Below are 27,530 nucleotides of genomic sequence, written 5' to 3'. Positions count from 1 at the left end.
AAGGGTAGAAAGGCTATAAAGGATGCATTGTGTGCGGCAAAATGGAGTTGTATTTAAGTGACCCTGTAAGGCGAAGGGTCAGTAAGACGCCCAGTGTGGTCCTCTTAGCAGCCCTAATTTACCTTCATTCACCGGAAAGGATAAGTCTATCCAGACTGGCTTGTAAACACTGGCTTTGAACAACCTCTTGCCCAAATTACACACACGATAAGCCTGATGAAGAAAAAAAAATAATATGAACTTAATGCACTTTTTTTGAGAGTCCTGCCTATTTTATACATTTCAGCCATTTTTAACGGTCATTTGTTTCCAGTGTAGGAGATACTTAGGCATTAGATTCTAGGTCTGGCCAGAAAGCAGTCGCTGGGTCCCGGTTCCTTAGGGGAGAAGCTAGAGGTCTGCAGCGTTCACGTTGGCGCGTGCGGTGCCGGGCCAGCCTGGCTGCAGGAGAGGGCTTCTCCCAGGATGCACTGTGCCGAGGGGCTGCTTTTTTCCCTCAAGGTGGTCCTTTTTTTTTTTTTATAACTTAAGGTGAAATACAGGTAAAATCACCCATTTTAAAATAATTTTTTATTTTAAAAATATTTAAAAATATTTTTAAAATATTTAAAAATTAAATATTTTAAATATTTATTAATTTTATTTAAATATTTAAAAATTTATTTTAAAAATATTTTTAAATTTTAAAATATTTAAATATTTTAAAATTTTAAAAATATTTAAATATTTTAAAATTTAAAAAATTTTAAAAATACTTTAAAAATATTTAAAAATATTATTTATTTTAAAAATAAAATCCCCCATTTTAAAGCAAACGCTTCAGTGGCACTTGTTCCTTCACAGTGTCATGCAGCCACCACCTCTGTCTCGTTCTGGAACCTTGCCGTCCTCCCAAGGAGACCCTGTGCCCACGCCCCGCCCCTCTGCACTCCTGCCCCTGCAGACACCCGTCTGCTGGGGAGCTGCCGTGGAAGGTGCACAGGAGCTGCTTTCCGTGGTTCAATTCGGTTTTGTGATGACTCATCGCCAGCAGCAGATTTAAGACGGTGAAGGTGCACGGCGCTGGGCGCTGGGGCCTGCAGCATCGCGTGCTGCTCTATGACCTGGACCTGGCCTCTCTGTGCCTCAGCTTCCTGTCCTCCGGACGGTGCAGGCTGGCATGGTGTTCAGGGCTGTGGAGAGAGGAGGGGGGATGGTGCTTGTGGAGCAGGATGGAGCCCTACCCACGGCAGCGGCAGGGAGCTCAGCGTGGGACTATGGCTGAGATGTGGATAAACCTACACTGTTAGGTGCCCAGCGCAGCAGCGTGAAGACTGAGAACCTGCAGCCAGGCCTCTTCTTGGCTGGAGAGCTGAGTCACAGGGGGTTGGCAGCCTGGTTCGAAGAATGGCCCCTAAGCTTCCCGGTCCCAGACCCCCAGGACATGGTGGGTTTCACGGCCTCGATCGTGTGTATGGCTGTGAGTGTGGCTCACAGCCTCAAGGAGGGGGATATCCGGGCAGGCCTGGGCTGGTCTTGGCAGCCCTCGAAGTAGGACTTTCTCTGGCTGGTGGCAGGACAAAAGCACTCAGATGGGGGCTCCACGCGCTGTTACCGCCTCCGTGATGGAGCGGCCGGGGGCCACACGGCAAGGATGTGCGCGCCCAGGAGCAGGGAGGCAGCCAGCACGGATACGGGGCCTGGATCTGCCAGACCCCGAGGAGCTGGGGCGCCTCCTCTTCCCAAGGCAGAGGCTCAGCCAGGCCGACGTCGGGGTTCCAGCCTGGAGAGGCCCTGGGTAGAGCGCCTTGCTGGGCTGGATGTCTGATCACACAGCTGGAGGCTGTGGTTCTGAGCTGCTAAGCTTGGGCTAACTTGTTTGCAGCCCGGAAAACTGACACTGGGGCCACAGGGGACCTGAGCTCCCGAGGAGACCAGCCCCCAGGGAGAGGCAGGCCTCTCTCCTAAGCTCCTGGGCGGCGGCAGCCTTCCTGGCTCGTGGCTGCATCGCGCCAACCTCTGCCTCTGTCATCGCGTGGCCTCCTCTGCTGCCTCTCTCGGGACGCTTGTCACTGGATTTAGCCCCCCCCCGGGGGGGGCCTGATAATGCAGGAGCTCATCACTGGATCCTTGACCTAATTACATCTGCAAGGACCCTTTTGCCAATAAGGTCACATTTGTAGGTTCCGGGTGGACCCGTCCGGGGGGCCACCATTCAGCCCATTACAACACCACGGGGGGGTGGGGAGAGGGGGGTCTGCTGTGGATGGCAGGGTGCACATCTGAGGCTGGAGGGGCAGAGGGGCTGCGTGTCCCAGTGCACGGCCTGCAGTGCTCAATGCGGGTGTCTCAGTGCCACGTCTCCGTGCGGACTCCGGCTGCTTTGTCACTCTGGTTCAGTTGCTGGGGTCCCCTGCAGAACAGAGGTTTCCTGAGGGGGCTCCCAGCTGCAGCCACACCCTGAGAAGGATGGAGGATCCAGATGGGGAAGGTGTGTCTGCGCCAGGGCTGCCGGTGGCCAGCGTCCCCTGTGAGCGTTGCAGGGAGCAGCCTGCAGCTTCTTCTGGGTCGTGGGAGACCGTGGGAATCTTGCGGGCTGAGGCTCCCCGTGGGGCTGGACGCCGAGGCCAGGGAAAGGTCAGGCAGTGAGTCTGCAGGCACACAGCACAGGGAGCCTCAGGTGGGCTGGCCGCGCACTGCACGATGCTGCCCCCTGACCTGGCAGCCTGGCGTGAGACCCAGTGGACCCTGGGTGCTCCAGAGCCGTGCAGGCCAGAACGCCCTCTGATAGGCGTGTGGGCAGCCCCTGGCCTGATAGCCCGGCTGGGCGTGGATGAGAGTGGGGGCTGGCTCTGGCCACCGGGACTGTGGGGCACGGGAGCCATGCTCTGCGGGAGGGGACAGTGCTGGTGGCGGGAGATAATGGGGATCCCCAAGGAGGGATTCGTGGGCTCCCGGGTCCTCCCTGCAAGAGCGAGACTGTAGAAAGGGAAGCAGCACGGCTCCCCGAGGGGGCCTGGGGCCTGCCTGCCCCCACTCCTCGCTCTGTGGCCACTTCCTTTGTTCTCCGCGCATCTTTTCCCAGGATAAGTCCCCTTCCTAAGTTGCAAATTGAAAACCCTAAGCTCCCTGCTCCCACCGGGGTGAATCCTGTGGCCAGGCAGGTCCCTGGGAAGCCGAGCCCTGAGACCTCCACTGCAATGCGTCCGCATCCCGGCACATCTCAGCCGCAGCGGCACTTGGTTTCCTAAGTGCGTTCCTTCCTCCAAAGCCTTCCTCTCAATAAACTCCAGCGGTCCCGTGAGCAGAGGGCCAGCTCTGGCGTGACGCCTCCCGGGGATGCTCTGGGCTGTCCCTCCTGCCTCTTCTGTTCCGTGTGGCGACATGGCGGGAATTGGGAAGGAGGTTTCCAAGCAGACGTGGGAGCCGCCCGTCGGCAGGCGAGTCCGTGGCTCTTCCTTTGTGTCTAGGATTGATTCCCGTGGGGTGATTGCGCTTGGGGTCAGTGTTACTAGGAGTGACCTTGAGAAGCTAATCGGGAAATGGACGTTTTGAAAGCCTTTAATTTGCCTCTCCCAATGGGCTCCATGTCTAATATGGTCGTAATTGCCAGTTTATATGTGTCTCGATGACTTAACTTTATGCTCAGGCTTTGGAGAGAATTTACGGGAGCAGCAGTTTCAGATAAATTGCGGGAGGCCTGCAGTGAGGACGGGGGCCCCCAGGCGGGTCGCTGGGTGCCGTGTCCTCCAGGGGTCCCATCCTTGCTGTGCCCGGGGCGGCCTCGCGGCCGTCAGCTCACACCGCAGCAGAGCTGCGTCCAGGCGGTGGGTGTCCAAGGGGCCTCTCTCCTGTGGCCACGTCGGTTCTGCTGACGCCAACACCCCAGTTCTGTTCCTGGGCAGCTCTGAGGCCGAGGTGAGTGGGGAGCCAGGTGGCCCCGACATGACAGCCTGTCATGAGGGACACTCACAGAGCCGTTCCTATTGTAGCAGATGTGGGAACTGTCAGCCCAAGGGGGGGTCCTGGCCCCCGTGCTTTGCTGTGTGGGGTTCTTTGAGGACGGCCGGCCTACCCTGACCAAGACCCTGACGGGTGCTCCCACGATGCTAGCAGACCCCTCCCCAGTGGGCCTGGGGTAGACCCAGGGGGCAAGCAGAGGGGGGGGGGCAGAGAAAGGCTCATCCCAGGGGCGGTTGGACCCAAAGGGGGAGGGGGAAGGGGAGGGGGAGGGGGAAAGACTCAGGGGGCAGAAGGGGGAAGAGCCATAGGGGACGGGATGAGGGGAGAGCAGAAGGGAGGCTGAGGGGCACACTCGGAGGAGGCCAAGCCAGGAAGACCCGGGGAAAGAACTGGGAGCAGCCCTGGGGGTAGAGGGGGCGGGGAGGTGTGTGATGAGGTGGGGCACAGCGCTGTGGGGAGCCTTCAGAGAGGTGAGCCCCGCCCCCAGCAAGGATGTACAGATGCTGGGCTGCTGCTGCTTCATCCTGGCTTGGTTCTCCCTCTGCCCGGTTGCCAGTAGCTGTCCAGCCCTCCCGGCTCTGTGCCGCAGGTCCCAGGGGACGGCTGGTGGCCTCAGCTCTGCTGTGTCTGTTCCAAGGCTCTGAAGCTCCCTCTGGCTCGTGGTCCCCACAGTTTCTGTTGAGACGAAACTGGACTCTGGGGGCTGCTTGGGAAGGTGAGATGGGTCCCTGCCAAGCTCCTTAAAGGAAAATAAATTCGAGGAAGGTTAAACATTTTACTGTATGAAAGAGACCATAAAGATGCGGAGTGTAGACAGATGTGTCTGTATCCTGCAATAAGGAAGGCCTTGGAAGGTGTGGCATCAGGGGCAGGAGGCAGAGGCGGCTGCAGAAGTGAGATTCAGCAACGTAAGAACTAACACATTTCCCCGTGGAGAGGACTACCATCGAGTCAAAAGACAGGTGCCAAAGAGGGGAGTGTCGGTGATGATACGGCAGGCAGCTTGTTGGCTTTGGTAACACACAAAAGCTATCACAGCACCTCCCACCCACGGGGACGGCCGCTACCAAAAAACAAGACAACAAGTGTTGGCGAGGATGCAGAGAAAGTGGAGCCCCGTGCGCTGTGGGTGGGAACGTGAAATGGTGCAGCGTCTGTGGAAAACAGTAGGGAGGTTCCTTAGAAAACTAAAAATAGAGCTACCATATGATCCAGCAATTGGATTTCTGGCATATATTCTAAAGAATTGAAAGCAGGGTCTTAAAGAGACATTTGTAGATCCATGTTCACAGCAGCCCTGTGCACAGCAGCGAAGACGTGGAAGCAACCTGGGTGTCCCTGGATGGATGAATGTGGTCCATCCACGTGATGCGGTATTTTATTCAGACTTAAAAGGAAGGAAATTCTAACACCTGCTACAACGTGGATGAACTTTGAAGGTATTATTAGGCTGAGTGAAATGAGCCAGTCGTGAAAAGACACATTCTGTATGATTCCACTCATATGAGGTACTTAGTTAAATTCATAGAGACAGAAAGCAGACTGGTGGTTGCAGGAGGCTGAGGGGAGGGGGAATGGGGAGTTAACTGTTTAATAGGTATAGAGTTTCCATTTTATAGGATGAAAAGAGTTATGGGGATGGATGGATGGTGGCGATCACTGCATAAAACGGGAATGTACTTCATACCGCTGAACTGTACACTTAAAATGGTCAAGATGGTAAATTTTGTCGTATGTGTTTTAACACAATAAAATGCATACTGAATGATAAAACAAAACAAAACAAAAATAAAATCTTACCACACATCACTTAGAGGAAGAGAATTGCTCCAGGGAAATATGGACAAGGGACACAGCACCCATTAGGGTTGGTGTGAGGGGCACACCACACTGTAATGTAACCCAGGGGCAGTCGGGCAGTGAGGCCCACGTGGTGGCCCGGCTCAGCCATCCTCAGTCTGTGGCTTACACTTCCTGAACCACGATGACTGCTGAGGGCCAGCCATCACATCTGCACTCCAGCCTACAGGGAGGAGGAGAGAGGAAGGCAGGCTTGCTCTCCCTGCTTATAACCCGTTGGCCAGAGCCTACATCTCAAGGTGGGAGATGCTGTGTTTCTTCCAGGGCACCATGGGAGCCTCTGAAGATTGGAGGGCTTTGCTCCCACAGGAAGAAGCGTGGAAGAAAGGTTATGGGGCGAGTGTAGCCTCTATCATAGACACAAACAGGCAGGTAGTACACGGTGACGACCGTCAACCTCACCAGCACTCGGGGGATCACAGAGGCACAGCAGCCTTTCCGCCTGTCGGTGACTGTGTGGGTCCCGGGCCGTGTCCTCTGAGCCCTTCTCAGCCTGCCCCCTGCCCAGCTGTGCGTCTGGGTGGGGATGCTGACCACCCAGCATCAACTGTGTTTCTCAGGCTCCTGGGTTGGTGGGCTCCCACCCGGCTTCAGCCAGCAGGAGGCTCTGGCGGGACACGGGCTGGTGGGGAAGGTACGTGTGCCCCTGTCTGGGTTCCGCCTCCGCCGAAGCTGCTGTGGTTCCTGCCACCGCTCCAGCCCCCATCCCCTCCCCCGGCTTCCTCTAGTGACCGCCCCACCCCCACCCCCTGAGCTGTCCCTCCAGCCTGGCCAGTGGCCGGTCCCCACTGACTTCTCAGCTCTGTCACTCCCTCTAGTTCCCTGCACCAAAGCCCCTCTGTTCCAGGTCCTCACGGGACCCTGCCTGACACAAGCGCTAACACCAGGGCTACCTGCCCTGGGGAGATGGGCCCTGCTCAGTCCTGCAAACCCCACGTTTGGAAATTAAAATGCATCCCCTTTTGTCTCATAACTCTGTACCAGAACGTACTCTTGTGCCTGAGTGGGAGGACACGTACCAGGTTGTTTAATGCAGTTTTGTTCACGAGGATGAAACACCAGCACAGCCTTCCCTTGGAAAGCCCGTTAGTAGTGAGGTTGGAAGCTCAATTCAGCTGCTTCCACTGCAGGGGGCCCAGGTTTGATCCCTAGTTGGGGAGCTAAGGTCCTGCAAGACACACGGCACAGGCAAAAAAAAAAAAAAAAAAAAAAAAAGAAATGCATTTCTAATAGAACTTTACCGTGAAATGATCGTTCACCAGGCTTTGTCTCATGTTTATGTTATTTTCTCAGTTGTATGCTAATACTTATCACAATGATGACTCCGTCTGGAAGAAACTTTTAACACTCAGAGCCTCGCAGGCACAGGAGATTCTTTAAAAAGTTTTAAATCCAATTCACATAATACCGATCAATTGAGATCAAATATTAAAATATTGATGGGTGGAGCTTCCCTGGTGGCTCAGTGGTTAGGAATCTGCCTGCCAATTCAGGGGACACGGGTTCGAGCCCTGGTCCGGGAAGATCCCACATGCCACAGAGCAACTAAGCCTGCGCGCTGCAACTACTGAGCCTGCGCTCTAGAGCCCGTGAGCCACAACTACTGAGCCCAAGTGCCACAGCTGCTGAAGCCCATGCACCTAGAGCCTGTGCTCCACAACAAGAGAAGCCACCGCAATGAGAAGCCCGTGCACCACAACGAAGAGTAGCCCCTGCTCGCCGCAACTAGAGAAAGCCCGTGTGCAGCAACGAAGACCCAACGCAGCCAAAAATAAAATAAATTTTATAAATAAATAAATATTGATGGGTGATCAATAAAAGACTTTGAAGCATAAAAATATAGTCCCTGAGGATACATCACACGAGGAAGTGGCGTGGAAATGGGAACTCAGGAAGGCAGAGGAGCCGTTCCTTGTGCAGTGGTCTGTCTGTCTGCTGACCAGGGGCAGTCAAGGCAGAGCTGTTTGGAGGCCACGAGTGATGGGCTCGTTTTATTGCTAAATGTCCACAGTTACACTGTGCTGGCAATCCCAACCTCTGGACTCCTGTAAACTGTAGCTGCAGTTTTAGCTGTCAGCTTGGTTTTTCCTGATTCTCTTGAGAGGAGAGATCTTCAAGTTTGAGGCCCTGGGATGGGGGGCACCTGCCCCTCATAGCTCCCCCTGTCTGGACAGAACCTGGGGTTCTAAGATTATCTTTATTTGGTAGGCGAGGAAACGATAGTCCCATTGTGGCTGTTCTATGATTTTGAGGGTCCTGCCTCTCCCTGGAATTCTCCCCCACCTGCACAGCTGCCCACTCTCCGCGTAGATCTCCAGCGGGACTGTGCGTTTCTGGGTCTCAGCCACCCTGAGGTGTTCTCTACCCATATGGCCAGCCCTCATCCAGCCCCTTGTCCTCGTGGGACAGCTCCGCAGCCTCCCGACATGGGCCAGATCTTGCCAAGCCAGTGGGGCAGGCGGGCAGGCCATCTTGCCAGTGGCTCACCAGGACATCCCCTGCCCCCAGAGGAAAAGCCCTGTGCTCAGAGCACCCCTGCACCGGCTCCCTCCCTCGTGGGGGCCCGGGATGGGGTGGGCAGGGGCAGGTGGGCAGGCCATCTTGCCAGTGGCTCACCAGGACATCCCCTGCCCCCAGAGGAAAAGCCCTGTGCTCAGAGCACCCCTGCACCGGCTCCCTCCCTCGTGGGGGCCCGGGATGGGGTGGGCAGGGGCAGGTGGTCCAGGCCATCTTGCCAGTGGCTCACCAGGACATCCCCTGCCCCCAGAGGAAAAGCCCTGTGCTCAGAGCACCCCTGCACCGGCTCCCTCCCTCGTGGGGGCCCGGGATGGGGTGGGCAGGGGCAGGTGGGCCAGGCAATCTGACTTGATACAGCTTGTTGAACACTCGGGATTGATGGCGCTCTCGCGGGACTGAAAGGCTGGGTGTAGAGTCTGCGGCTCCAAAAGGCAATTGTCTGGCTGGTCCCAGGATGCAGGGCTGAGTGAAGGGACGGAGGAGGGGTGGGGAGGGGCTGAGGGAGCTTTGCCGGGCCTTGGCTGGACCTGCTCTTCAGCAAACGTTTCCTGAGCTCCTGCCACGTGCCCAGCCCCGGGACAGGGCGGCCCGGCCTTCTTGGACCTTGCCATCAGCTGGGCAGAGACCCGTGCTGCAGTCAGTCCTGGGGAGAGCACAGAGGAACGCGGGGGAGGAGGGGCGCCTTCCTGAGGACGTACACGGGCCTGGGGTCGGCGACTGCCCTAAGGTGGACACGGAGAGATGGAGCCTCAGGTGAACAGAGAGGCTCCAGAGAGTGTCTCAGAGGAATCGGGACAGGAAGGGGGACCACAGTCCTCAGACTTCAGTCCTAGACTGTGAGTTCCAGGTGGGATGAATAAAAATAGATCCAACTGAGATGTGTGGGAAAACTGCAGAACATCGAGGTAGAGAGGAAATCTTAGCAGTTACGAGAAAAGACAGTGTAGCTCCCGAGACAGGGAAAGTCGGGTGGGCTCTCTCAACGACCCCAAGTGCCACAGGACATAGGAAGAGCCTCAGTGCGGAGACGGCGACTGCAGCCCGGCTTCATGCTGATGAACTCCTGCGCAGGGTGGGTTTCACCTTCTGTGGACCCTCCTTCTAAGACTTATCATCATCAGATGTGTGTCGGCAAGAGGAAAAGAGAACTCAGGGTTCTCCCTCAGCGGAAGGGACAGCAGAAGCGGCCACGAGGATGGAAACTGGCAAAGTGTTGACAAGTGTCATCAGGTGTTCATGGTTTGAGAACGTGTGTCTAAAGCAGAGGTGACCGTGAAGCTGTAGATGCAGTGTGAGCTCCGGGCACGAGCACGTATGAATTGTAGATTTTCTAGTATCCACGTTAAAATAAATAGTAAAAAGAAACAGGAGAGGAGGACTTCGCCTTCCAGCGCAGGGGGTGTGGGTTTGATCCCTGGCGGGGGAGCTGGGATCCCGGGTTCCTCCCTGCCGAGAACCAAAACTTAAACAACAGAAGCAATACTGTCACAACTTCAATAAAAACTTTAAAAATGGTCCACATGAAAAAAAATCTTTAAAGAAAACAGGTGAGATTAACTGCAATAATATATTGTATTTAATCAGCTAGATTTAAAATACTGTGCTTTCAGCATATAATCAACATGCAGACTACGGGACCCAGTACCTTCACGCCACAGGCTTTGATGTCAGAATGTTTTTCGCGCTGAAACCTCTCAATTCCGACCGCCCCTTTGCAGAGGGGTCGCCAGCCCCTGGGGTGGTGGCTGCCGCTGTGGAAGGGGAGCCTGGACGGCAGGACCAGAGGGAGGGGTCCGGGCTGTCCGCGGGCTGCCGTTGAGCCTGGGGACGTGCTGGCCTCGGCCTGTGACAGCAGGTGATGGGGGCACAGGTGTTATTCATACCTCGTGGATTTCCAGGCAGAGCTGAAGGTCTAGTGTTGGGGCGGCCGCCGTGCCCCGCCTGGGGTGGCGTCTCAACCCACGGGGGGGGTTCATTCCACATGGCCTCCAAGCCGTGACCATCTGGGGCCCGGGGGTTGGGCATTGGCTCTCCAGCTCGGGGGAGAGTCGGGCGGGTCCCTTGGGAGGTGGCCCTGGGGTGCTCCCTCAAGGTCAGCCAGGGTGACCGGGCCTTGTGGGAACTTAACCCTCCGTTTGATGCCAAGTTGCTTGAAATGAGTAGGAACAACTTGATTCTAACATTTTCCTGTAAAATCAGTGCTTGGGGATGAGAAGAGAAAGCCGCCTTCCTGGAGGCTTTGGAAAAAGGCCGGGACAAACCCCTCCTCATGCTTTGCCACCGCAGCAGCGAGGGCAGGGGCTGCGTGCCAGGGGCCTGGCGCGGACGGCAGTGCCAGGGAGAGGCCACCCGGCAGACAGCTCGGGACAGATGCGCTTTGTGGATGAATACTGGTCGTCTGAACTCATGTTCATGTCGTTTGAATTAGCGTTTTCATAAGCAATAGAGAAAGACAAAGGTTCTCGAGGAGAATTCCGTTCTGGAAGCCCAGAATCTCCTGTGGGAAGAGTTGGGCCCCGTCCTCGGCCACCCTCCCACCTGAAGCCTGTCCGGCTCAGCAGACGCTTCACAGCCCCACGTGTTCGGTGCACGTGGCCGTCCGCTCCCGACTGTTCCCGAGACCCTTGACAGAAAGGGGGTCAAGTGCCTGCCGGGATGTGAGTACAGCCGCTGCGTCTGCCGTCTGGGTTTATGTGGGTACATTTAAATTTCAGGTCTGTGCATAGATACTTTGGGCGTCTTTCCTTCTGAGCATACAAAGAGTTACTTTAAAACATAGGTTTCTGACAGATGTCTGTTCCTGTCTTAGCAGCTCTCAGCTCCTAAAAAATTAGAAGGCTTTTCTTTTTTGACAGATCTTTGCATCAGTTCTGGCTCTTTCTGTGTAATTGCACTCCGGTTATCCCTGTGGCTTTTTCTAAACTGAAGGGGCTGGACTACGAACAAGATGGGCTATGTGTGACTGCATATATCGTAATTGTAGGGTTGAAAACACTGCCTTCGCTCTGAAGGCATAGCCCCTCGGGTTTGCTTGGGGAGGGGCAGCTGTGTGGGCAACGAGAGGAGGTCACAGGGCAGTGGGCCTTCCTTTGCCAGTCCTGCTTCTTCTTTTTAATTGAAATATAGTTGATGTACAATATTATATAAGTTACAGGGGCACAGCACAGTGATTCACATGTTTTCTAGGTTATACTCCATTTATAGTTATTATAAAATATTGGCTGTATCCCCTGTGATGTACAATGTATCCTTGTAGTTTATTTGGTACATAATAGTTTGTGCCTCTTAATCCCCTACCCTTATCTTGCCCCTCCCCACTTCCCTCTCCTCCCTGGTGACCACTAGTTTGTTCTCTGTATCTGTGAGTCTGCTTCGTTTTTGTTATATTCACTAGTTTGTTTTTACTTTTTTGATTCCACCTATAAGCGATATCATGCAGTATTTGTCTTTCTCTGTCTGACTTATTTCACTTAGCATAATACCCTGCAAGTCCATCCATGTTGCTGCAAATGGCAAGATTTCATTCTTTTTTGTGGCTGAATAATATTCCATTTTATATCTATTTCACACCTTCTTTATCTATTCCTCTGTCGATGGTTGCTTCCAAATCTTGGCTATGGTAAATAATGCTGCTATGGACATTGGGGTGCATGTGTCTTTTCAAATTGGTGTGTTTTCATTTTCTTTGGGTATATACCCAGGAGTGGAATTGCTGGATCATAGGATAGTTCTATTTTTAGTTTTTTGAGGACCTTCCATACTGTTTTCCACAGTGATTGTACCAATTTACACTCCCACCAACAGTGTACGAGGGTTCCCTTTTCTCCACACCCTCTCCAGCATTTGTTATTTGTGTTCTTTTTGGTGATAGTCATTCTGACAGGTGTGAGGTGGTATTTCACTGGGGTTTTGATTTGCATTTCCCTGATGGTTAGTGATGTTGAGCATCTTTTCACGTGCCTCTTGGCCATTTGCATTTCCTCTTTGGAAAAATGTCTATTCAGGTCTTCGGCCCATTTTTTGATTGGGTTGTTTGTTTTTTGGGTGTTGAGTTGTATGAGCTGTTTATATATTTTGTATATTAACCGCTCATCTGTCATGTCATTTGCAAATATTTTCTCCCATTGAGTAGGTTGTCTTTTCATTGTGTTGACGGCTTCCTTTGCTGTGCAACAGCTTCTAAGTTTAATTAGGTCCCAATGTTTCCTGTTGCCTTTCGCCAGCTCCTGTTCTAACCAGACGCACCACCAGGCTGTCCTTCCCAGTCTGAGATCGCTGTGCTTTGGAGGACTCTTTTGTTTCCTCTTGGTCACGAGAACACACGACAGCAAATGAAACGGTCACGTCGTGTTCTGACAGGACACATGGCCTTTTTCCTGGGCTTCCTTCTCTGCATAGGCAGTGTCCCGCCAAGGACAGGCCTCACCTCAGAGCCTCCCCCCCGTCCTCCTTAGGCCCCCCCAGGCTTCTGCTGCAGGTGACCAAAGGGTTGTGTGTGGTTTTGTACCCTGCTGTCCCCCTGCCCCAGTGGGCTAAGGGCTGGGGTCTGTGGTCGCTGGGTTCCCGTGCGGCTGCCCAGTCCTGGACAGCCTCCTGCTCTGGACCGTGCCAGGACATCCTCAGCCGCTGGCCCGGCAGCCCCACCTGTGGCCCTGTCACTGAGCAGGCCTGGCTCCTGGCTCCTCACCCTGGGGGACGGGCAGGGGCTGACAGCTGCTGGGTCAAGGACCAGCCTCCTGGCACGGCCTTCCCGAGGGACTGTCAGCAGCTCGAGGGCAGCCTCATCCCATTTCCCCGTGGGCCCTGAAAGGCGGTGACAGCTGCCTGTCTCCCTGCCCAGTCCTGCCCCCTGTGCCTTGGTGGTCAGCCCGTGGTGGGCTTGGGCCATGGCCAGGAACCTGCCAGTGCACCCCCAGGGGCGTTCCAGGCATAACTGCCACAGGGGTTGGCCCTCTTCCTCCCAGAGCTGGGGGCGTCCCCGGCAGAGGGGGAAGTGGGTGGGTGACCTCTGGCCACATCGTCACGTCCTCTCCCTGGGCCTCCTGGGTTCACCCCGACTCTGCCCCTGGGCATCCTCGCTGACCCCAGGCTGGACACCCAGCCCCTCACTGAGATGGTGCCCTGGCCCGTCACCTCTGTCCCCAGGCAACCCCTGATCTGTATTCTGTCATTACGTATAGATTGCATTTTCCAGAATTGTGTATAAACGGCATCAGTCTACCTGGGTCAGCTTCCAGTCACCCTACATGTTTTGAGGCTCACCCACGTTGGAGGGTGTCAGCAGCTCCCTCCCTTTTATTGCTGAGGTGGGTCCCGCCGTGTGGACGGACTGCAGCTTGTTTGTCCATCGCAGGTAACAGACGTGTGGGTTGTTCCCAGGTTCTGACTGTTACAAATAAAGCAGCTCTGAACATGCGTGCGCAAGTCTCTGTGCGGACGGCGGCTTTCACTTCTCTTGGGACAGCTGGGTGTAGAACGGCGGGTTCATACGGTCGGTGAATGTTTAACTTTTTGAGAAAACTGCCAAACCGTTTTCCAAAGATTGGACCACTTAGCATCGCCACCAGCTGTACGAGGTTCTAGTCGCCCTGCACCCTTGCCAGCACTTGGTGTGCTCAGATTCTAAACTTTAGCCATCCTGGCGGGTGTGAGGTGGTAGGTCACCGTGGCCTGAATTTGCACTTGCCTGATGACCACGTGTTGAGCATCTTTTCGTGTAGGTCTCCTTTTTTTTTTGACATCTTTATTGGAGTATAATTGCTTTACGATGGTGTGTTAGTTTCTGCTTTACAACAAAATGAATCATTTATATACATACATATGTTCCCATATCTCTTCCCTCTTGCGTCTCCCTCCCTCCCACCGAGGTCTTCTTTAGTTGTGTCTGTTCAAATCTTTTGCCCATTTTAAAATCCAGTTGTCTTCTGACTGAGGTGTAACAGTTCTTCTGTATCTCAGGTGTAAGTTCTCTGAAATAGACATGTTTGACAAATATCGTCTCCAAGTCTGTGGCCTGACTTTTCATTTTCTTAGCAGAGCAAACTTCTGAATGTTGGTGAAGTCCAGTTTATTTATTTGTTTGTTTGACTAGTTCGTGCTCTTTGTGAGCTATTTAAGAAAACGTTGCCAAGCCCAGGGTCACTAAGATTTTTCTGTTTGGGGGTTGACGGTTGTGTGTGTGATGAGCGAGGCTCCAGGATCATTTTTTTGCCCATGGCTGTCCGATTTTTCCAGCACTTTTTGTTGAAAGGATTCTTCTTCTCCATCGCATTTCTGCGGTGTCTTGTCAAAAATCAGCTGGCCGTGTGTGTGTGGGTTTATTTCTGGACTCTCCATCCTGTGGCATCCCCAGGCACGGTAACAGCCAAGACCATCCCTCTCTATGCCCAAACGCCCACCTGGCCGGGCACTGACTGTAGGCTGGTTCTAAACATGGGAGCCCAACATGCAGCATTCACCCCGTTGGGAGGATGTAACCAGGTAGTGAGAAGAGGAAACACCGCCTTGTGACACTAAGTCTGTGCCCTTGAGGAAGAATATTCCAAGCATCCAAGGAGAAAAGGACTCTCCTTTGGGTAACCGTTCTGGTCTGGATGGCCCTGTTTGCCCTTCCTCCCCGACTCGGGCCACCTTCTCACCTGAGCCCTCAGGTGGCCCCCTTGTGGACACAGGCTGAGGGCTTGTCCCAGATGCTCTACCCTGCCTGTCTCCCAGATGGCCCAGCACTTAGGACCTGCCCTGCCCGGGCCCCCACTTCAGCCCAAACCTTCAGGAGGTGGCCGCTGACTGGTGCGTGGGCCAGCCTGTCTGCAGGAGCTGCCCAGGCTCCCGCCTCTCCCCACCTCGAGGGAGTCGGGGTGGGCACACGGCGGGGGTGGGGCGTCCAGAGCGGGAGCCCACGGGCTGTTCAGCTTTTGCCACTGTTGTGGATTCACGTGAAAAGTTTTAATTATCTGTCCACTATTGCTGAAGGGAGTCTTTTTATTTTGTGTGGCGTGTGGTTTTGCCCTGACCTGAGAACCTGCATCTGAATTATTTCGCCGCAGACCCTGTCCTTGTTCTCTGAGCAGACACCCAGTTGTTTCTCTTCTGCCGTATGTCAGAACATCCGCCTGTAGTTTTTCCTCTAAAAATGCATAAAAACCAAATACAGGCTCTTGCTGGACTATATTGCAGGTAACTTTTATCCTCTGGGGAAACGGCACATTGGTGAGAACAGGTGTTCCATTAGGATGGCTGTCTTTAAATGGTGAGAGCTCATTGTCTCTGATCCGTGCTGTTAGTGACGAGCAACCTGTGAGTCAAGTGCTTCTAAGTTTTATTTGATAAACTCAGCAGCAAGTGTAATAAAAAGGAGAATTTGCCAAGGGAGCTCGGTGTGGGCCCCAGCAAATCTGCAAGCCGACTGGACGGCCTGGAGCCGGCTGGGCCCACGGGTCCAAGGGCCCCTCTGCCCTCTCCCTGCCACCACCCCATTCCCCACTCCCTTCTCCCCACTCAACACCCCAGACCAGGCCCCTCCCCCTTCTCTCTGCTCCAAGTCGCCCCCCTGCTTCTCCCATAAGGAGCAGAATCCCAAACCTAACAGGTTTGAACACGAAGACCCAGACTCCAAATCCGTGTTGCGAACTCTTCCCCCCGTGTCGTGTTCCACGTCAAGACCCTGTCGCCTTTCCTGTGCAGCACTTGGGTGCAGTGGGCACCGTGTCCTCTTGTGGAACCATCTGGAACCCTCCGCATCACACAGAAAGGTCGGCGGTACTGACACCAGCCCTGCACGGACACAGGCCAGGGCGCAGTGCCCATCCTGCTTCCGTGGGGCCGTCAGAGGGAGGCCATCAGAGTCAAGGGCGGGGCAGGGGGACAGCCTCCAAGGGATGCGAGCTGGTGCCCTGGGCAGCACACCACGGGGGGCCCATGGCAGCACCACCGTGACGAACAGAGGCAGGATCCGGACCATGCCCTCCCTCTGGGCGAGCCATTCACCAGGCCCCTCCCGCATCCCTCCGGACTCAGCCAGCAGCGTTCGGGTCCGGGACCGCCTCCGTCCTGCAGGTGTGTCCCCTGCATTGACGGAAGGCTTGTGGGAAGAGAGTGTCCAGAACACGGGGTGAGGCTTGTTTTCGGAAGCACAGGAGGCGAGTGGGGAAACCCGCGGCCCCCTCGTGTGACCCAGGGCGCGTGAACCTGACTCCCTGTCTGCGGCCTGGGGCGTCCGGGCATGCTCTGGAGGACCCAGAGTTGTGGGCATTTTCACCTCCGTGTGTCCGTAGGGCCTTGGGCGGAGCTGCTGCCCAGGGCAAGTTCACACAGTAAGTGGAAAGAAGCTGGAAAAAGACACGGTGGTCCTCTCTCCTGCCTGCTTGTGCTGTGGTGCACCTGGTGGTCAGGGTGGGGAGCAGGGAGGATGCGTTCCTTTCTCGTGGCTCCTGTGACCACAAAGTAGGTGGCTGAGAACAACAGGAATGCATTCTTTCACAGCTCAGGAGACCACGGTCTGAAAGCGAGGTGTTGGCAGGGCTGGTTTCTTCTGGAAGCTCTGAGAGAGAGTCTGGCCCTTGTCTCCTCCAGGTTCTGGGGGCTCCAGGCGTTCCTCGGCCTGTAGACGCGTCACTCGGATCTCTGCCTGTTTCTCCCATGGCCTCTCCTCTGTGTGTATGTCCCCTTCCCTCATAAGGATACTTGTCATAGGAGGCGGGGCCACCCGGGTAATCCAGGAGGGTCTCATGCCAAGACCCTTACCTTCCTTCCATTGGCAAAGACCCGTTTTCCAAAGAAGGTCACATTCACAGGTTCCACGTGGACTTTTGAGGGCCACCTATCCCACCTGCTACAGGTGAGTAGGGAACACCTCGGGGGTCCCAGCGCAGGTGATGGGGAGCCCCTTCGCCTTGTCCCAGGGAGTCTCCGTACAGCAAGTTGGGTCCTGATCCTGGCGACGCTGCCGCACTGCACAGTCCACACCTGCCCACGGCTTTGGTGAGGTCATATGGCGGTTGCAGAGACGACCCTCATCGCTGCAGACAGAAGGCCCAGTGTAGACCGTGCGTCTGTCTACGGGGCTGTGGACGAGTAGATCTGGTCAGACCCGAGAGCGCCTCGGCAACTTCACGCGCGTGTGGAAAGATGGCGGGAGCAAAGGAGACTTACAGATAGACGAATGGCAGCACACGGAAGGATGCTGTACGGCGTCGGTCACCAGGGAAACGCAAGTCCAGGTGACACAGCACTTCACGCCCACCGGGACGGCTAGAATCAGAGAGCCAGACGGCAACAAGTGGTGGGGAGGACATGGAGAAATTGGACCTTCAGCGCTGTTGTTACGTGATCAGTTTTATTGAGATGTAATTGACATGCAGCGCTGCACGAGTTAAGGTGTGCAGCATGAGGAACTGACTTACACACATCCCGAAATGGGCATCGCAGTAAGTTTAGTGAACATCCATCTTCTCATATAGATACAACATTAAAGAAATAGACGACATTTTTTCCCTGTGATGAGAACTCCTAGGACTTCCTTAACTTTCACATATAACACACAGCAGTGTTAACTATATTTATCATGTTGTGCATCACATCCCTAGTACTTCTTTATCTTACAACGGGAAGCTTGTACCTTTTGACCCCCTTCGTCCAATTCCCCCTCCCCACACTGTCCCCCTTCTGTAACCACAAACCTGATCTTTTTTTCTATGAGTTTGCTTGTTTTTGAAGTGTAATTGACCTACAACACTATGTTAGTTCCTGTTCCACAACACAGTGATTTGATGTTTCAAAAGGATCCCCAGGCTACGTCTAGTTATGCTCTGTCACCACACAAAGCTATCACGTAGTTCTTGGCTGTATTCCCCACACTGTACATTTCATACCCGTGGCTCATTTATTTTGCAGCTGAAAGTTTGTCCCTCTTAATCTCCCTCACCTATTTCTATCCTCCCCTCATCCCCCTCCCCTCTGGAAACCACCTGTTTGTTTTCTGTATCTATAACTCTGTTTCTGTTTTGTTATGTTAGTTCATTTGTTCTGTTTTTTAGATCCCACATATAAGTGAAATCATACAGTATTTGTCTTTCTCTGTCTGACTTACTTCACAAAGCATTATACCCTCTAGGCCCATCCATGTTGTCTTGAAAGGCAACATTTCATTCTTTTTTCTGGCTGAGTAATATTCCATTGTGTATATGTACCACATCTTCTTTATCATTCATCTGTGGATGGGCTCTTAGGTTGGTTCCATGTCTTGGCTGTTGTCAATAATGATGCAATGAACACGGAGGTGCAGATATCTTTTTAGATTAGTGTTTGCATATTCTTCAGATAAATACCTAGAGGTGGGATTGCTGCATCATATGGTAGTTTTATTCTTAAGTTTTTGAGGAACCTCCATACTGTTCTCCACAGTGGCTGCACCAATTTACATTCCCACCAACAGGGCACAAAGGTTCCCTTTTCTCCACACCCTCGCCAACTCTTGTTATCTGTGTTCTTTTTGATGATGGCCATTCTGACAGGTGTGAGGTGATATCTCATTGAGGTTTTGATTTGCATTTCCCTGATGACTAGCGATGTTGAGCATCTTTTCATGTGCCTGTTGGCCATCTGCATGTCTTCTTTGGAAAAATGTCTATTCAGATCCTCTGCCCATTTTCTGAGTTGTTTGTTTTTTGATGTTGAGTCGTATGAGTCCTTTGTACACTTTGGATATTAACCCCTTATCAGATATATCGCTTGCAAACACCTTCCCTCGTTCAGTAAGTAGCCTTTTCATTTTGTTAATAATTTCCTTCACTGTACAGACACGTTTTAGTTTGATGTAGTCCCATTTGTTTATATTTACTTTTCTTCCCCTTGCCTGAGGAGACAAATCCAAAAAAATATTACTATGACCAATGCCAAAGAGCATACTGCCTAGGTTTTCTTTTAGAAGTTTTATGGTTTCAGGTCTTACATTTAAGTCTTTAATCCATTTTGAATTTATTTCTGTAGATGGTATGAGAGAGTAGTCCAGTTTGACTCTTTTGCACGTAGCTATCCAGTTTTTCCCAACACCATTTATTGAAGAGGCTGTCTTTCCCCCACTGTATATTCTTGCCTCCCTTGTCGTAGATTTATTGCCCATATAAGTGTAGGTTCATTTCTGGGTTCTCTATTATGTTCCATTGAGCTGTGTGCCTGTTTTTGTGCCAATATCATACTTTTTTGATTACTGTAACTTTGCAGTATAGTTTGAAATCAGGGAGTGTGATACCTCCAGCTTTGTTCTTCTTCCTGAAGATTGTTTTGGTTCTTCAGGGTCTTTTGTGTTCACATACAAATTTTCGAATTATTTGTTCTAGTTCTGTGAAAAATACCATTGGTATTTTGACAGCGATTGCATTGAATCTGTAGATTGCCTTGGGTAGTATGGTCACTTTAACAGTATTAATTCTTTCAGTGTATGAACACGGTATATCTTTCCATCTGTTTGTGTCATCTTCAGTTTCTTTCATCAGTGTCTTATAGATTTCTGAGTACAGGTCTTTTACCTTCTTAGTTAAATTTATTCCAAGTTATTTTATTCTTTTTGATGTGATTGTAAATGGGATTGTTTTCTTAGTTTCTCTTTCTGATAGTTCCTTGTTAGCGTATAGAAATGCAATAGGCTTCTGTATATTAATTTTGTATATGGCAGCTTTGCTGTTATATGATTGTTAAGTGGTGCAGCCACTTTGGAACACAATCAGTTCCTCGAAAATTTTAACGCAGTTACCACGTGACCAGGAATTCCACTTCTAGGTTTATGCCCAAGAGGAAACATAGCCACACAAAAACCTGTTCATAGCAGCATTATTCACAATAACCAAGGTAGAAACAAATGCCCACCACCTGATGAACGGATCAACAAAATGCAGTCCATCCACATGGTGGAGTATTATTCAGCTATAAAAAGGAATGAAGTACCGACACATGCTACTGCATGGATTAACCTTGAAAACACGCTATGTGAAAGAAGCCAGACATGAAAGGTCACATCTTGTATGATTCCATTTACTTGAAATAGGCAAACCCATAGAGACGGTAGATGAGGAGCTGGGGGAGGGATGACCGGAAATGGGTGTGAGGCTTCTTTTGGGGGCAATGGAAAGGTTCTAAAGTTAGATCCCGGTGACGGTGCAGACTCTGTGAATATACTAAACCCTCTGCACTGCGTACTTTAACCGGGAGGATCTTACGGGATGTAAGTCACATCTCAAGAAAACTGTTTCTAGAAGCCAGGATTACACTCTTTGGAGACAGGGTGGCTGCGCTCATCCCAACCCGTTGGAGCCACCTGTCCACAGGTCAGCACCACCCAGGTGGCCCCGGGTGAGCTGCTGTCAGAGGGTCTGGGCCCGAGGTGGCAGCAACCACTCTGGGTTTCTAAGTCCTTGGGTCCCTCAGGGGTCTGGAACTGTGCGTCACCCGCTCCTGCTCACCAGGGGCCTCCCTCATGGTGGCTTCCAGTGACGTCTGATCTCTTAGGTCCTCCCAGCAGGACATCCCTTGGGATTCCATGTTCCTCCCCAACCAGCGTGTCCCTAGGACCCAGGAGTGGCCTCTGCCAGTCCACTTCATCCCAGCCCGGTGGGGTGATGTGCCCAGGAGTGGGGGGGACCCTCATGGGCCCCAGGCTGGGTCGGCAAAGCAGAGATCAGGGTGACCACCTGCAGTGATCAACGTGGCCCGGAACCCGGGACCCCTGTTTGGGTCTTTTGATTGCTCCTCTGATTAAACAAATAAGTTCAGTTCACATGCGTTCTGATTAAGTCACTCAAATCCTTTTTGAAGGAGAGGAATAATTCGCAATAAGCAATTTAAATTTCCACTTCCCACGAGCGGACTTCCATCCGTCCTAGAAGCTGAGAGGATTGCGACCTCCCCTGGGCTGTTTCCTGGGCTGCTGTCCGCCAGGCCGGGCCAAGCCCAGGACTTGTCCCCGCAACGGGGCATGGCCAGTGGCACCCCAAAGGCCCAGGGCCCCTGGGACAGCGTCCTGTGGCTGTTAGCAGAATGTGAACAGAATTGATTGGCATCCTAACAGGTTTACTATGTAATAGTCTTAAAAATAACATGCTTTTTAAAGAATCTTAAGCCTATTGAAATTCAAAGACAAGATCTCCTGCAGTGTGAAAGCCCAACTGTCAGATACCATTTGTTCCATTTGGTGCTGCGGTGACACTCCCCCTCGAGGTCTGTTGCCACCCTGGGCTCTGTTCCTCTGCAGTTACGGAAGAGCTTCTTTCTGACCCACTGCAGCTGCTGCGGTTGAATTTCTTGCAATCAGTGTTCTTGGCGTGTCATTACACAGCACTTGATTGAGAGTTTTATCTGAGAATCCACTCTCCTTCTGAAAACCCTTCAGGCATCGTGTCTGCAAATACTGTGGCCAAGGCAAGTGTGGTCACCTGGGATGTTGCAGGGCCCCGAGCCCAGGTGCTCCCCTGGAAGGGGGGTGTCCAGCCCGATAGGGGATACCTCATCCTCACAGGGCCAGTCCAGCCTCCTCCCAGGGCTGGGGGCTTGATATTCCAGAGAACTTCCTCCCAGGGTGGGGGTCCGTCTCCAGATGAGACTACAGCAGAATTATAAAGGGGCCCCTCGCTGTGCCCCACGGGCAGGGACCCTCTGCAGTCAGAGGGTTTTCTCCTGAGCCGTTGCTGGGCTGCTCTCCAGAGTGGCCGGCAGTGAGGAAGCTGCCCCCTCGGAGCTGGCTGTGGATTTCACTACAAATGAGACCAAGTCAGCTGGGAGGAGCCCCGCTCGGTGAGACAGCAGGTGCAGGGAACTGACTTACTGGATGTCTAAACTGGTCCCAGAATCTAAAGCTTTCAGGGTACTAATTTAGCAGACCATCTGGGAAGCTGCAGAAGCCTGGGCTTGCCTCAGGGCAATCCACGGTCAGCTCTGCATAACAAGGTTCTTATAAAACATCATTTTGGACAACACTGGTTATAGAGATAAAAGTATTTGAAACAAAAATTTAGTGAGGTTTAAAACTGTCTCAGGGCTTCCCTGGTGGCGCAGTGGTTAAGAATCCGCCTGCCAATGCAGGGGACACGGGTTCCAGCCCTGGTCTGGGAAGATCCCACATGCCATGGAGCAACTAAGCCCGTGCGCCACAACTACTGAGCCTGCGCTCTAGAGCCGACGCACAACTACTGAGCCCACGAGCCACAACTACTGAAGCCCGCCCACCTAGAGCCCATGCTCCACAACAAGAGAAGCCACTGCAATGAGAAGCCTGCGCACTGCAACGAAGAGTATCCCCTGCTCGCTGCAACTAGAGAAAGCCCGCGGGCAGCAACGAACACCCAACACAGCCAAACATAAATAAAATTAATTAATTAAAATAAAATAAAACTCTGTCTCAGAATTTAGGTGAATCTCTTAGGTGTGGATAAGATTTCAGGACTATTTTTGCTGGGGTAACTGGACCCTAGGTGTAATTACATTTTGCATCTCCCCCGTCCCCCCAGATTTCTCTGGGATGTGGTGCCTTGTTTTTGGGTGTCCACGTTCAGCCCCAGGCTGTGTTGGGGGAGTGGCCTCGGGCAGTGTCTGAGCTCACTGTGAGGTTGGGTTACCTCCACTCACCTGGGCTTCCTGAGTACCACTCGACTGGTGTGGTGTTTCAGTCCTTGCCTTGCTGTGCTAAGGAGGAGGTGCCCCTCCCACCAGAGAGGGACTTGCCCTCTCACAGGCACCCCTCCTGTGGAGTAGGGGGGAGCATTCCATTCTGTGTCTGGACCATGTGTGTCCACTTTTCCTCCCAGAATTCATTCCACAGCTGGCTCAGTGGAGGTTTTCTGGAGTGGAGGTGCCTCTCCAAGCCCCCTAGCCCAGACTCCAGCCCAGGCCCCGAGCTGGAGGGCTTGGGGAGGGCCTCCCCTGGCCCACTGGGAACCAAGCCCATAGCCAGCGCTGCGCCATTTTTGAGCCTGAGTCTGGAGAAGTGCTTCCCACCAGCCAGGCCTGGCGCTGGCCACGTGGCCTCAGGTCGGGGCCAGGGTTCGGGGCTCTGAAGGGTCGGAGACTAGGGCTGGGCCTGCTCTGGGTGCTGGACTGTGGGCCAGGGATGGCAGGCCGAGGGGCCAGGTCCACTTCTGCAGGCGGGCGGTTGAGCGGCCCAGACCCCCAAGTCCGCGCCGGCGCGTAAGCGTGGGCGCGCACACACACACACACACACCCCCCGCAGGTGCACACACGGGCAGTGGGTGGTTCAGCGCTCCCTGGCGAGCCCTGCAGAGGCGCCGGCGTCCTTACCCTCGTGCTCGCCTGCGTTTCTGGGGCTGCTGGTCCTCGGCCTAACACTGCGACCTCCCCGCCTTCAGGGGCAGCGGCCCCGAGGCCCAGCCTCGCTGCGCCCTCCTGGCCGTCGCGACTTGGTCCTGCCCTGTGAGATGTGGGGGGCCCCGCGTTTGAGGCCCCAGTCTCTTCCTCCTTCCCCTCCGCACGCTCGCTCTTCCGGGCTCACCTGGACACCTGCGCCCCAGGGCCCCTCCGCGTCGCGTACCCTGCCCTCTACCCCTTTCCGGTTCTCTGCACCCCGGCCCTTGCGCCCTTGCCCACCTCCCCGCCCTTCTCTGGGCGCCCCCTTCTGCCTGACTCGAAGGACCCAGGGGCCCGTGGGCAGCGGGCATGCGCGGTGGCTGCGCCTGTCCCCGACCTGGGACTCCGGGTGGAGGGGTTGCTCGCACCCTCGCTGTGGGTCACGCCTCCTCCTGGGGTTGAGGCCCCCGTGGGGCTCTGCCAGCAGGACGTCGGGGCGTGTTCAGCCGAGTTCCGGGACAGGGCGCTGGGGGTGGCAGCGATGCTCGCAGGAATGACGTGGTTCCTTAGCGTCTCATTTCTCACTTATCACGGTCAGTTGACTCCACCGCCGCGATGACCGCACCAGGTGCAGATCCCCCGGGCGCCGTGCGAGGTACCCCGTGTGCTTTAAGCCCACTTTGCAGGTGATAAACTGAGGCCGGTAAGGTACTGAGCGGGACTTGAACCTGGAGCCCACCCTGGACCCGTGTCCAGCACGCATCCTCTACATTCGGTGCCCACCTGGTTCCTCTTGCCCCCTGAGCCTCAGACTCTGCTCCCATGCTCTGGAGGGCCCTTGATTCCTCTAACCTAAATGGCTTGTTTTGTTATTATTACCACAGGGGTAAAATAGTTATTGATGCAACTCGAACGTAAAGCCATCAGCCTTTCCTGGGCAAGCACTTGGCAGTGTTCTGCGGCAAAGGGCTGTGCCCTTGAGGCAGCAGGGTTCACAGTGGCCTGGCTGGCCTCCGCACAGCTAAGGACAGGCCACCTGTGGTGCCAGGTCAGGCTGTAGGCACGTGTGGGGCCAGCTGACTGTCTGCTGGCACCTGCCCAGGGTGGGTGGGTCCCGGGGTTCGGCAGTGATGTGGTCTGCAGCCCAGGACAGGGCCAGCCTCCCGGGGGGAGGGATGCTCCCTGGGCATACAGACTCGACACGTGATGTCTGTGCAAGCTGACCCCCTGTGGGCCCGCGAGCCTGGACCCTGAGCCACAGAGCCTGAGGCCTGGTGGGACCTGCTGGCTCACCCTCCGGGCCACATGGTGCCAGCCGGGATGATGGCTCTGTGCTCTCTTGTCCCCATCACCCAGCAGGAGCCAGTAGGGAAACTGAGTCACAGGAAGAGGCCTTCCTCTGTCGGGGGGCCAAGTGACAGGTGAGACTGCTTACTGGGTGTGGGATACTGGGTGGATTTGTGGATCTCGCTCTCTGAGCCTGAGTTTTTCCTTCTGTAAATTGTTGGATTCGGGGAGTTAGATGACACACATTCAGCACTGGGTGGTTATCTTTGTGATTCAACTGCACCCAAACCCTGCCCACCCATTCCTACAACCACCAGGGATGGGCCCCCCTCTAGTCTCGGTAGGAAGCATCTGGCTGCCCCAGGGGCTCCCTGATGGGGGGGTGCTGGGCAGCCTGAGCGAACCACGGGCATGGTGATGTGCCTCTGGTCGGTCCCGTACCTAGGCCTGAAGGCCACAGGGAGGGCAGGTACCCGAGTCCTGAGAGAGAGCAGGGGCCGGAGGGGCACCCAGTGGGAGCCCTGGTGGAGAAGCCTGGAGGGGGGAGGGGGCAGCTGAGTGGGGGTGGGGCGGGAGTCACCAGCCACCCGCCATCCACGGGCCAGATGGCAGGGCTGCCACCATGTGACTACAGGAGTGTGTGCCTATCTGGGGCGCCAGATCCGCTGATGGTGGCTGGCGGTGCCGCCGGGTCAGCGCTGGTGTACCGACGCACTCCTGTGGACAAGGCCGACCTTGGGGATATGGGTCATGGCCAGCCGGGCACTGCAGAACTCAGAGGGGACAGAAGCGTGGTGGAGAGTCGCAGGAGGGTCTGGGTGAGTGTTTGGAGGAAGCGAGGGGTCCCAGCCCTGGTGACCAGTGGTCAGTGGGTTTCCTTGGCAGTCCAGTGTGGCCTGGTCAGCTTCTCCCGCGCCCAGGGCCTGAGGATCAGCGGGTGGTCGGATGCACAGCACGGGGAGCAGCCAGGTTCGGAGTGTGTGTGACCTGAGGCTTTTCGCTGGTTTCTCTGCGATGCTCTTGGATTTGGGTGAGGAGTGGGGAGTCCGAGGCTTCACGGGAAAACTGGTCCAAGCGAGGCCCAGGGCCTGGGCTGGGCTCTTAGGCCCCCAGCCCTCACGCCTGAGCTCCCCGCGCTCTGTCCAGCTGAAAGGCCCACCTGGGGGTCCAGCGAGATCCGCAGGGCTCTCTTCTGCTGAGTGTCAGGGTGGTGGGGGTCCTGTGGGGTAGTACGTCTCGGGAACCAGCGTTTGGAGCCTGGGTCGTGTCCTGGGACAGCTGCTGGGGGGCTGCTGGCGGGGCAGGGGGCCGGGACTCTGCGCAACCGGGGCTGCACTCCATTGCTGAGCTTGCGAGGCGGGTGTGAGGGGGCTGGTCCTTTCTGACCTGGCCGTGCTGCCTGTCCTGCCATCTGTCCCGCCCACCTGTCCCACCATCTGCCTTCTCTTCTTGTTCCCGTCCTGGAGCTTGGCTGTGACTGTGCTGCTGCCCTGCAGTGACAAGGCATCCTTCTAAGGTTCTTCCGCTGCAGTGTTTACTTCCTATTTGGGAAGCGAGAGGCGTGAGAGAGCTCCTGCCCTGGTCACTCTCACCTCCTCCTCTCTCCCACATGGGCTCCTGAGTATCCTTAGAGTGAGACCTGGGCTGGCTGCCAGCCCTGCCGTGTCCACTGATGTGACCTTGGCCATTAGTCTTCTTCATCACTGGGCCACCTCACAGAGGGGTCTGGGTGTACCCGCTGAGGCACAAGCAGTGCTCCGCACCGGGCTAGGGACACTCGTGGTTCATGCCACATTCTGCCGCAGCCCAGCTGGCCAGCCTCACAAAGGCTGGGTCCCTCCAGCATTGTCACACGCCTGGCTCAGACGGGCTTCTGAGGGCGGGGCCTGAGCTCACACCCACCTACATCCTGTATCCCACATCTGCATTCACATCTGCATCCCGCATCCCCATCCTGCATCGCAGAACAGGTGTTAGAATGAATGGATAATTTCATCAGCTTAACAAAATTAGTTCTGAGTTAGTCAGCTTTTGCACTTTGGACTGATTCAGTACTGCTGTGTTTTGGGGTGTTTGAGGCTTCTTTGGGGCTGCTTGTTCACTACTCTTCTAACCTCCTAAGCTAAATGCTACCTTCATTAATTTTATTTTTGTCTTGTAACACTGGAATCTGTCATTGCTATGAATTTATTGTGAGAGAATATTGACATCGTGTGCCAAAAAAGACATTCCTACTGGGCTGTATTTTATTCTCTTATAGTTTTTATTTCAAAACTGGGTGAGTACTTCTTCGTATTTATATCAATTGATTTTCTTTGCTGTGGACATTTTACTTAGGGACATTTAAAAGTCTAATTTAGGGGCTTCCCTGGTGGTCCAGTGGTTAAGACTCTGCGCTCCCAGTGCAGGGGGCCCGGGTTTGATCCCTGGTCAGGGAACTGGATCCCACATGCCGCGACTAAGAGCCCGCACATCGCCACGAAGATCCTGCATGCCGCAGCTAAGACCTGGTGCTGCCAAATAAATAAATAAATATAAAATAAATAAATAAAAGTCTAATTTATAATTTGATTTTAAATGTTGTTGAACGAGGCTTCCTGATTCAAACCAAAGAGAGAGAGTTCCTGTTCCGAATC

At 54.1% G+C, this 27,530-nt stretch overlaps 1 protein-coding gene across 19 annotated transcripts in view; it reads left to right on the top strand.

The window, feature by feature from the left end:
• Positions 1–27,530, top strand: part of ZFYVE28 (zinc finger FYVE-type containing 28) — a 112,782-nt gene that overhangs the window by 20,540 nt on the left and 64,712 nt on the right. For 17 of the 19 annotated variants that reach the window (XR_009563879.1, XR_009563894.1, XR_009563892.1 and 14 more), the window contains exon 1: positions 25,564–25,712. The exons of 1 other annotated variant lie outside the window; for it this stretch is intronic. Coding sequence is in view for 1 of the 18 variants with exons in the window: in XM_060298882.1 (XP_060154865.1) it covers positions 25,638–25,712 (75 nt within the window). In the remaining 17 variants the exon portion in view is untranslated. Of the gene's footprint in view, positions 1–10,781; positions 10,977–25,563; positions 25,713–27,530 lie in introns of those variants that run through there. One more of the 19 variants, XM_060298883.1, reaches the window with a different exon arrangement.

This window comes from Globicephala melas, chromosome 5 (genome assembly GCF_963455315.2).
Source record: "Globicephala melas chromosome 5, mGloMel1.2, whole genome shotgun sequence".
In the NCBI taxonomy this organism is placed as follows: domain Eukaryota; kingdom Metazoa; phylum Chordata; class Mammalia; order Artiodactyla; family Delphinidae; genus Globicephala; species Globicephala melas.
This window is presented reverse-complemented; position numbering and strand designations above follow the sequence as displayed.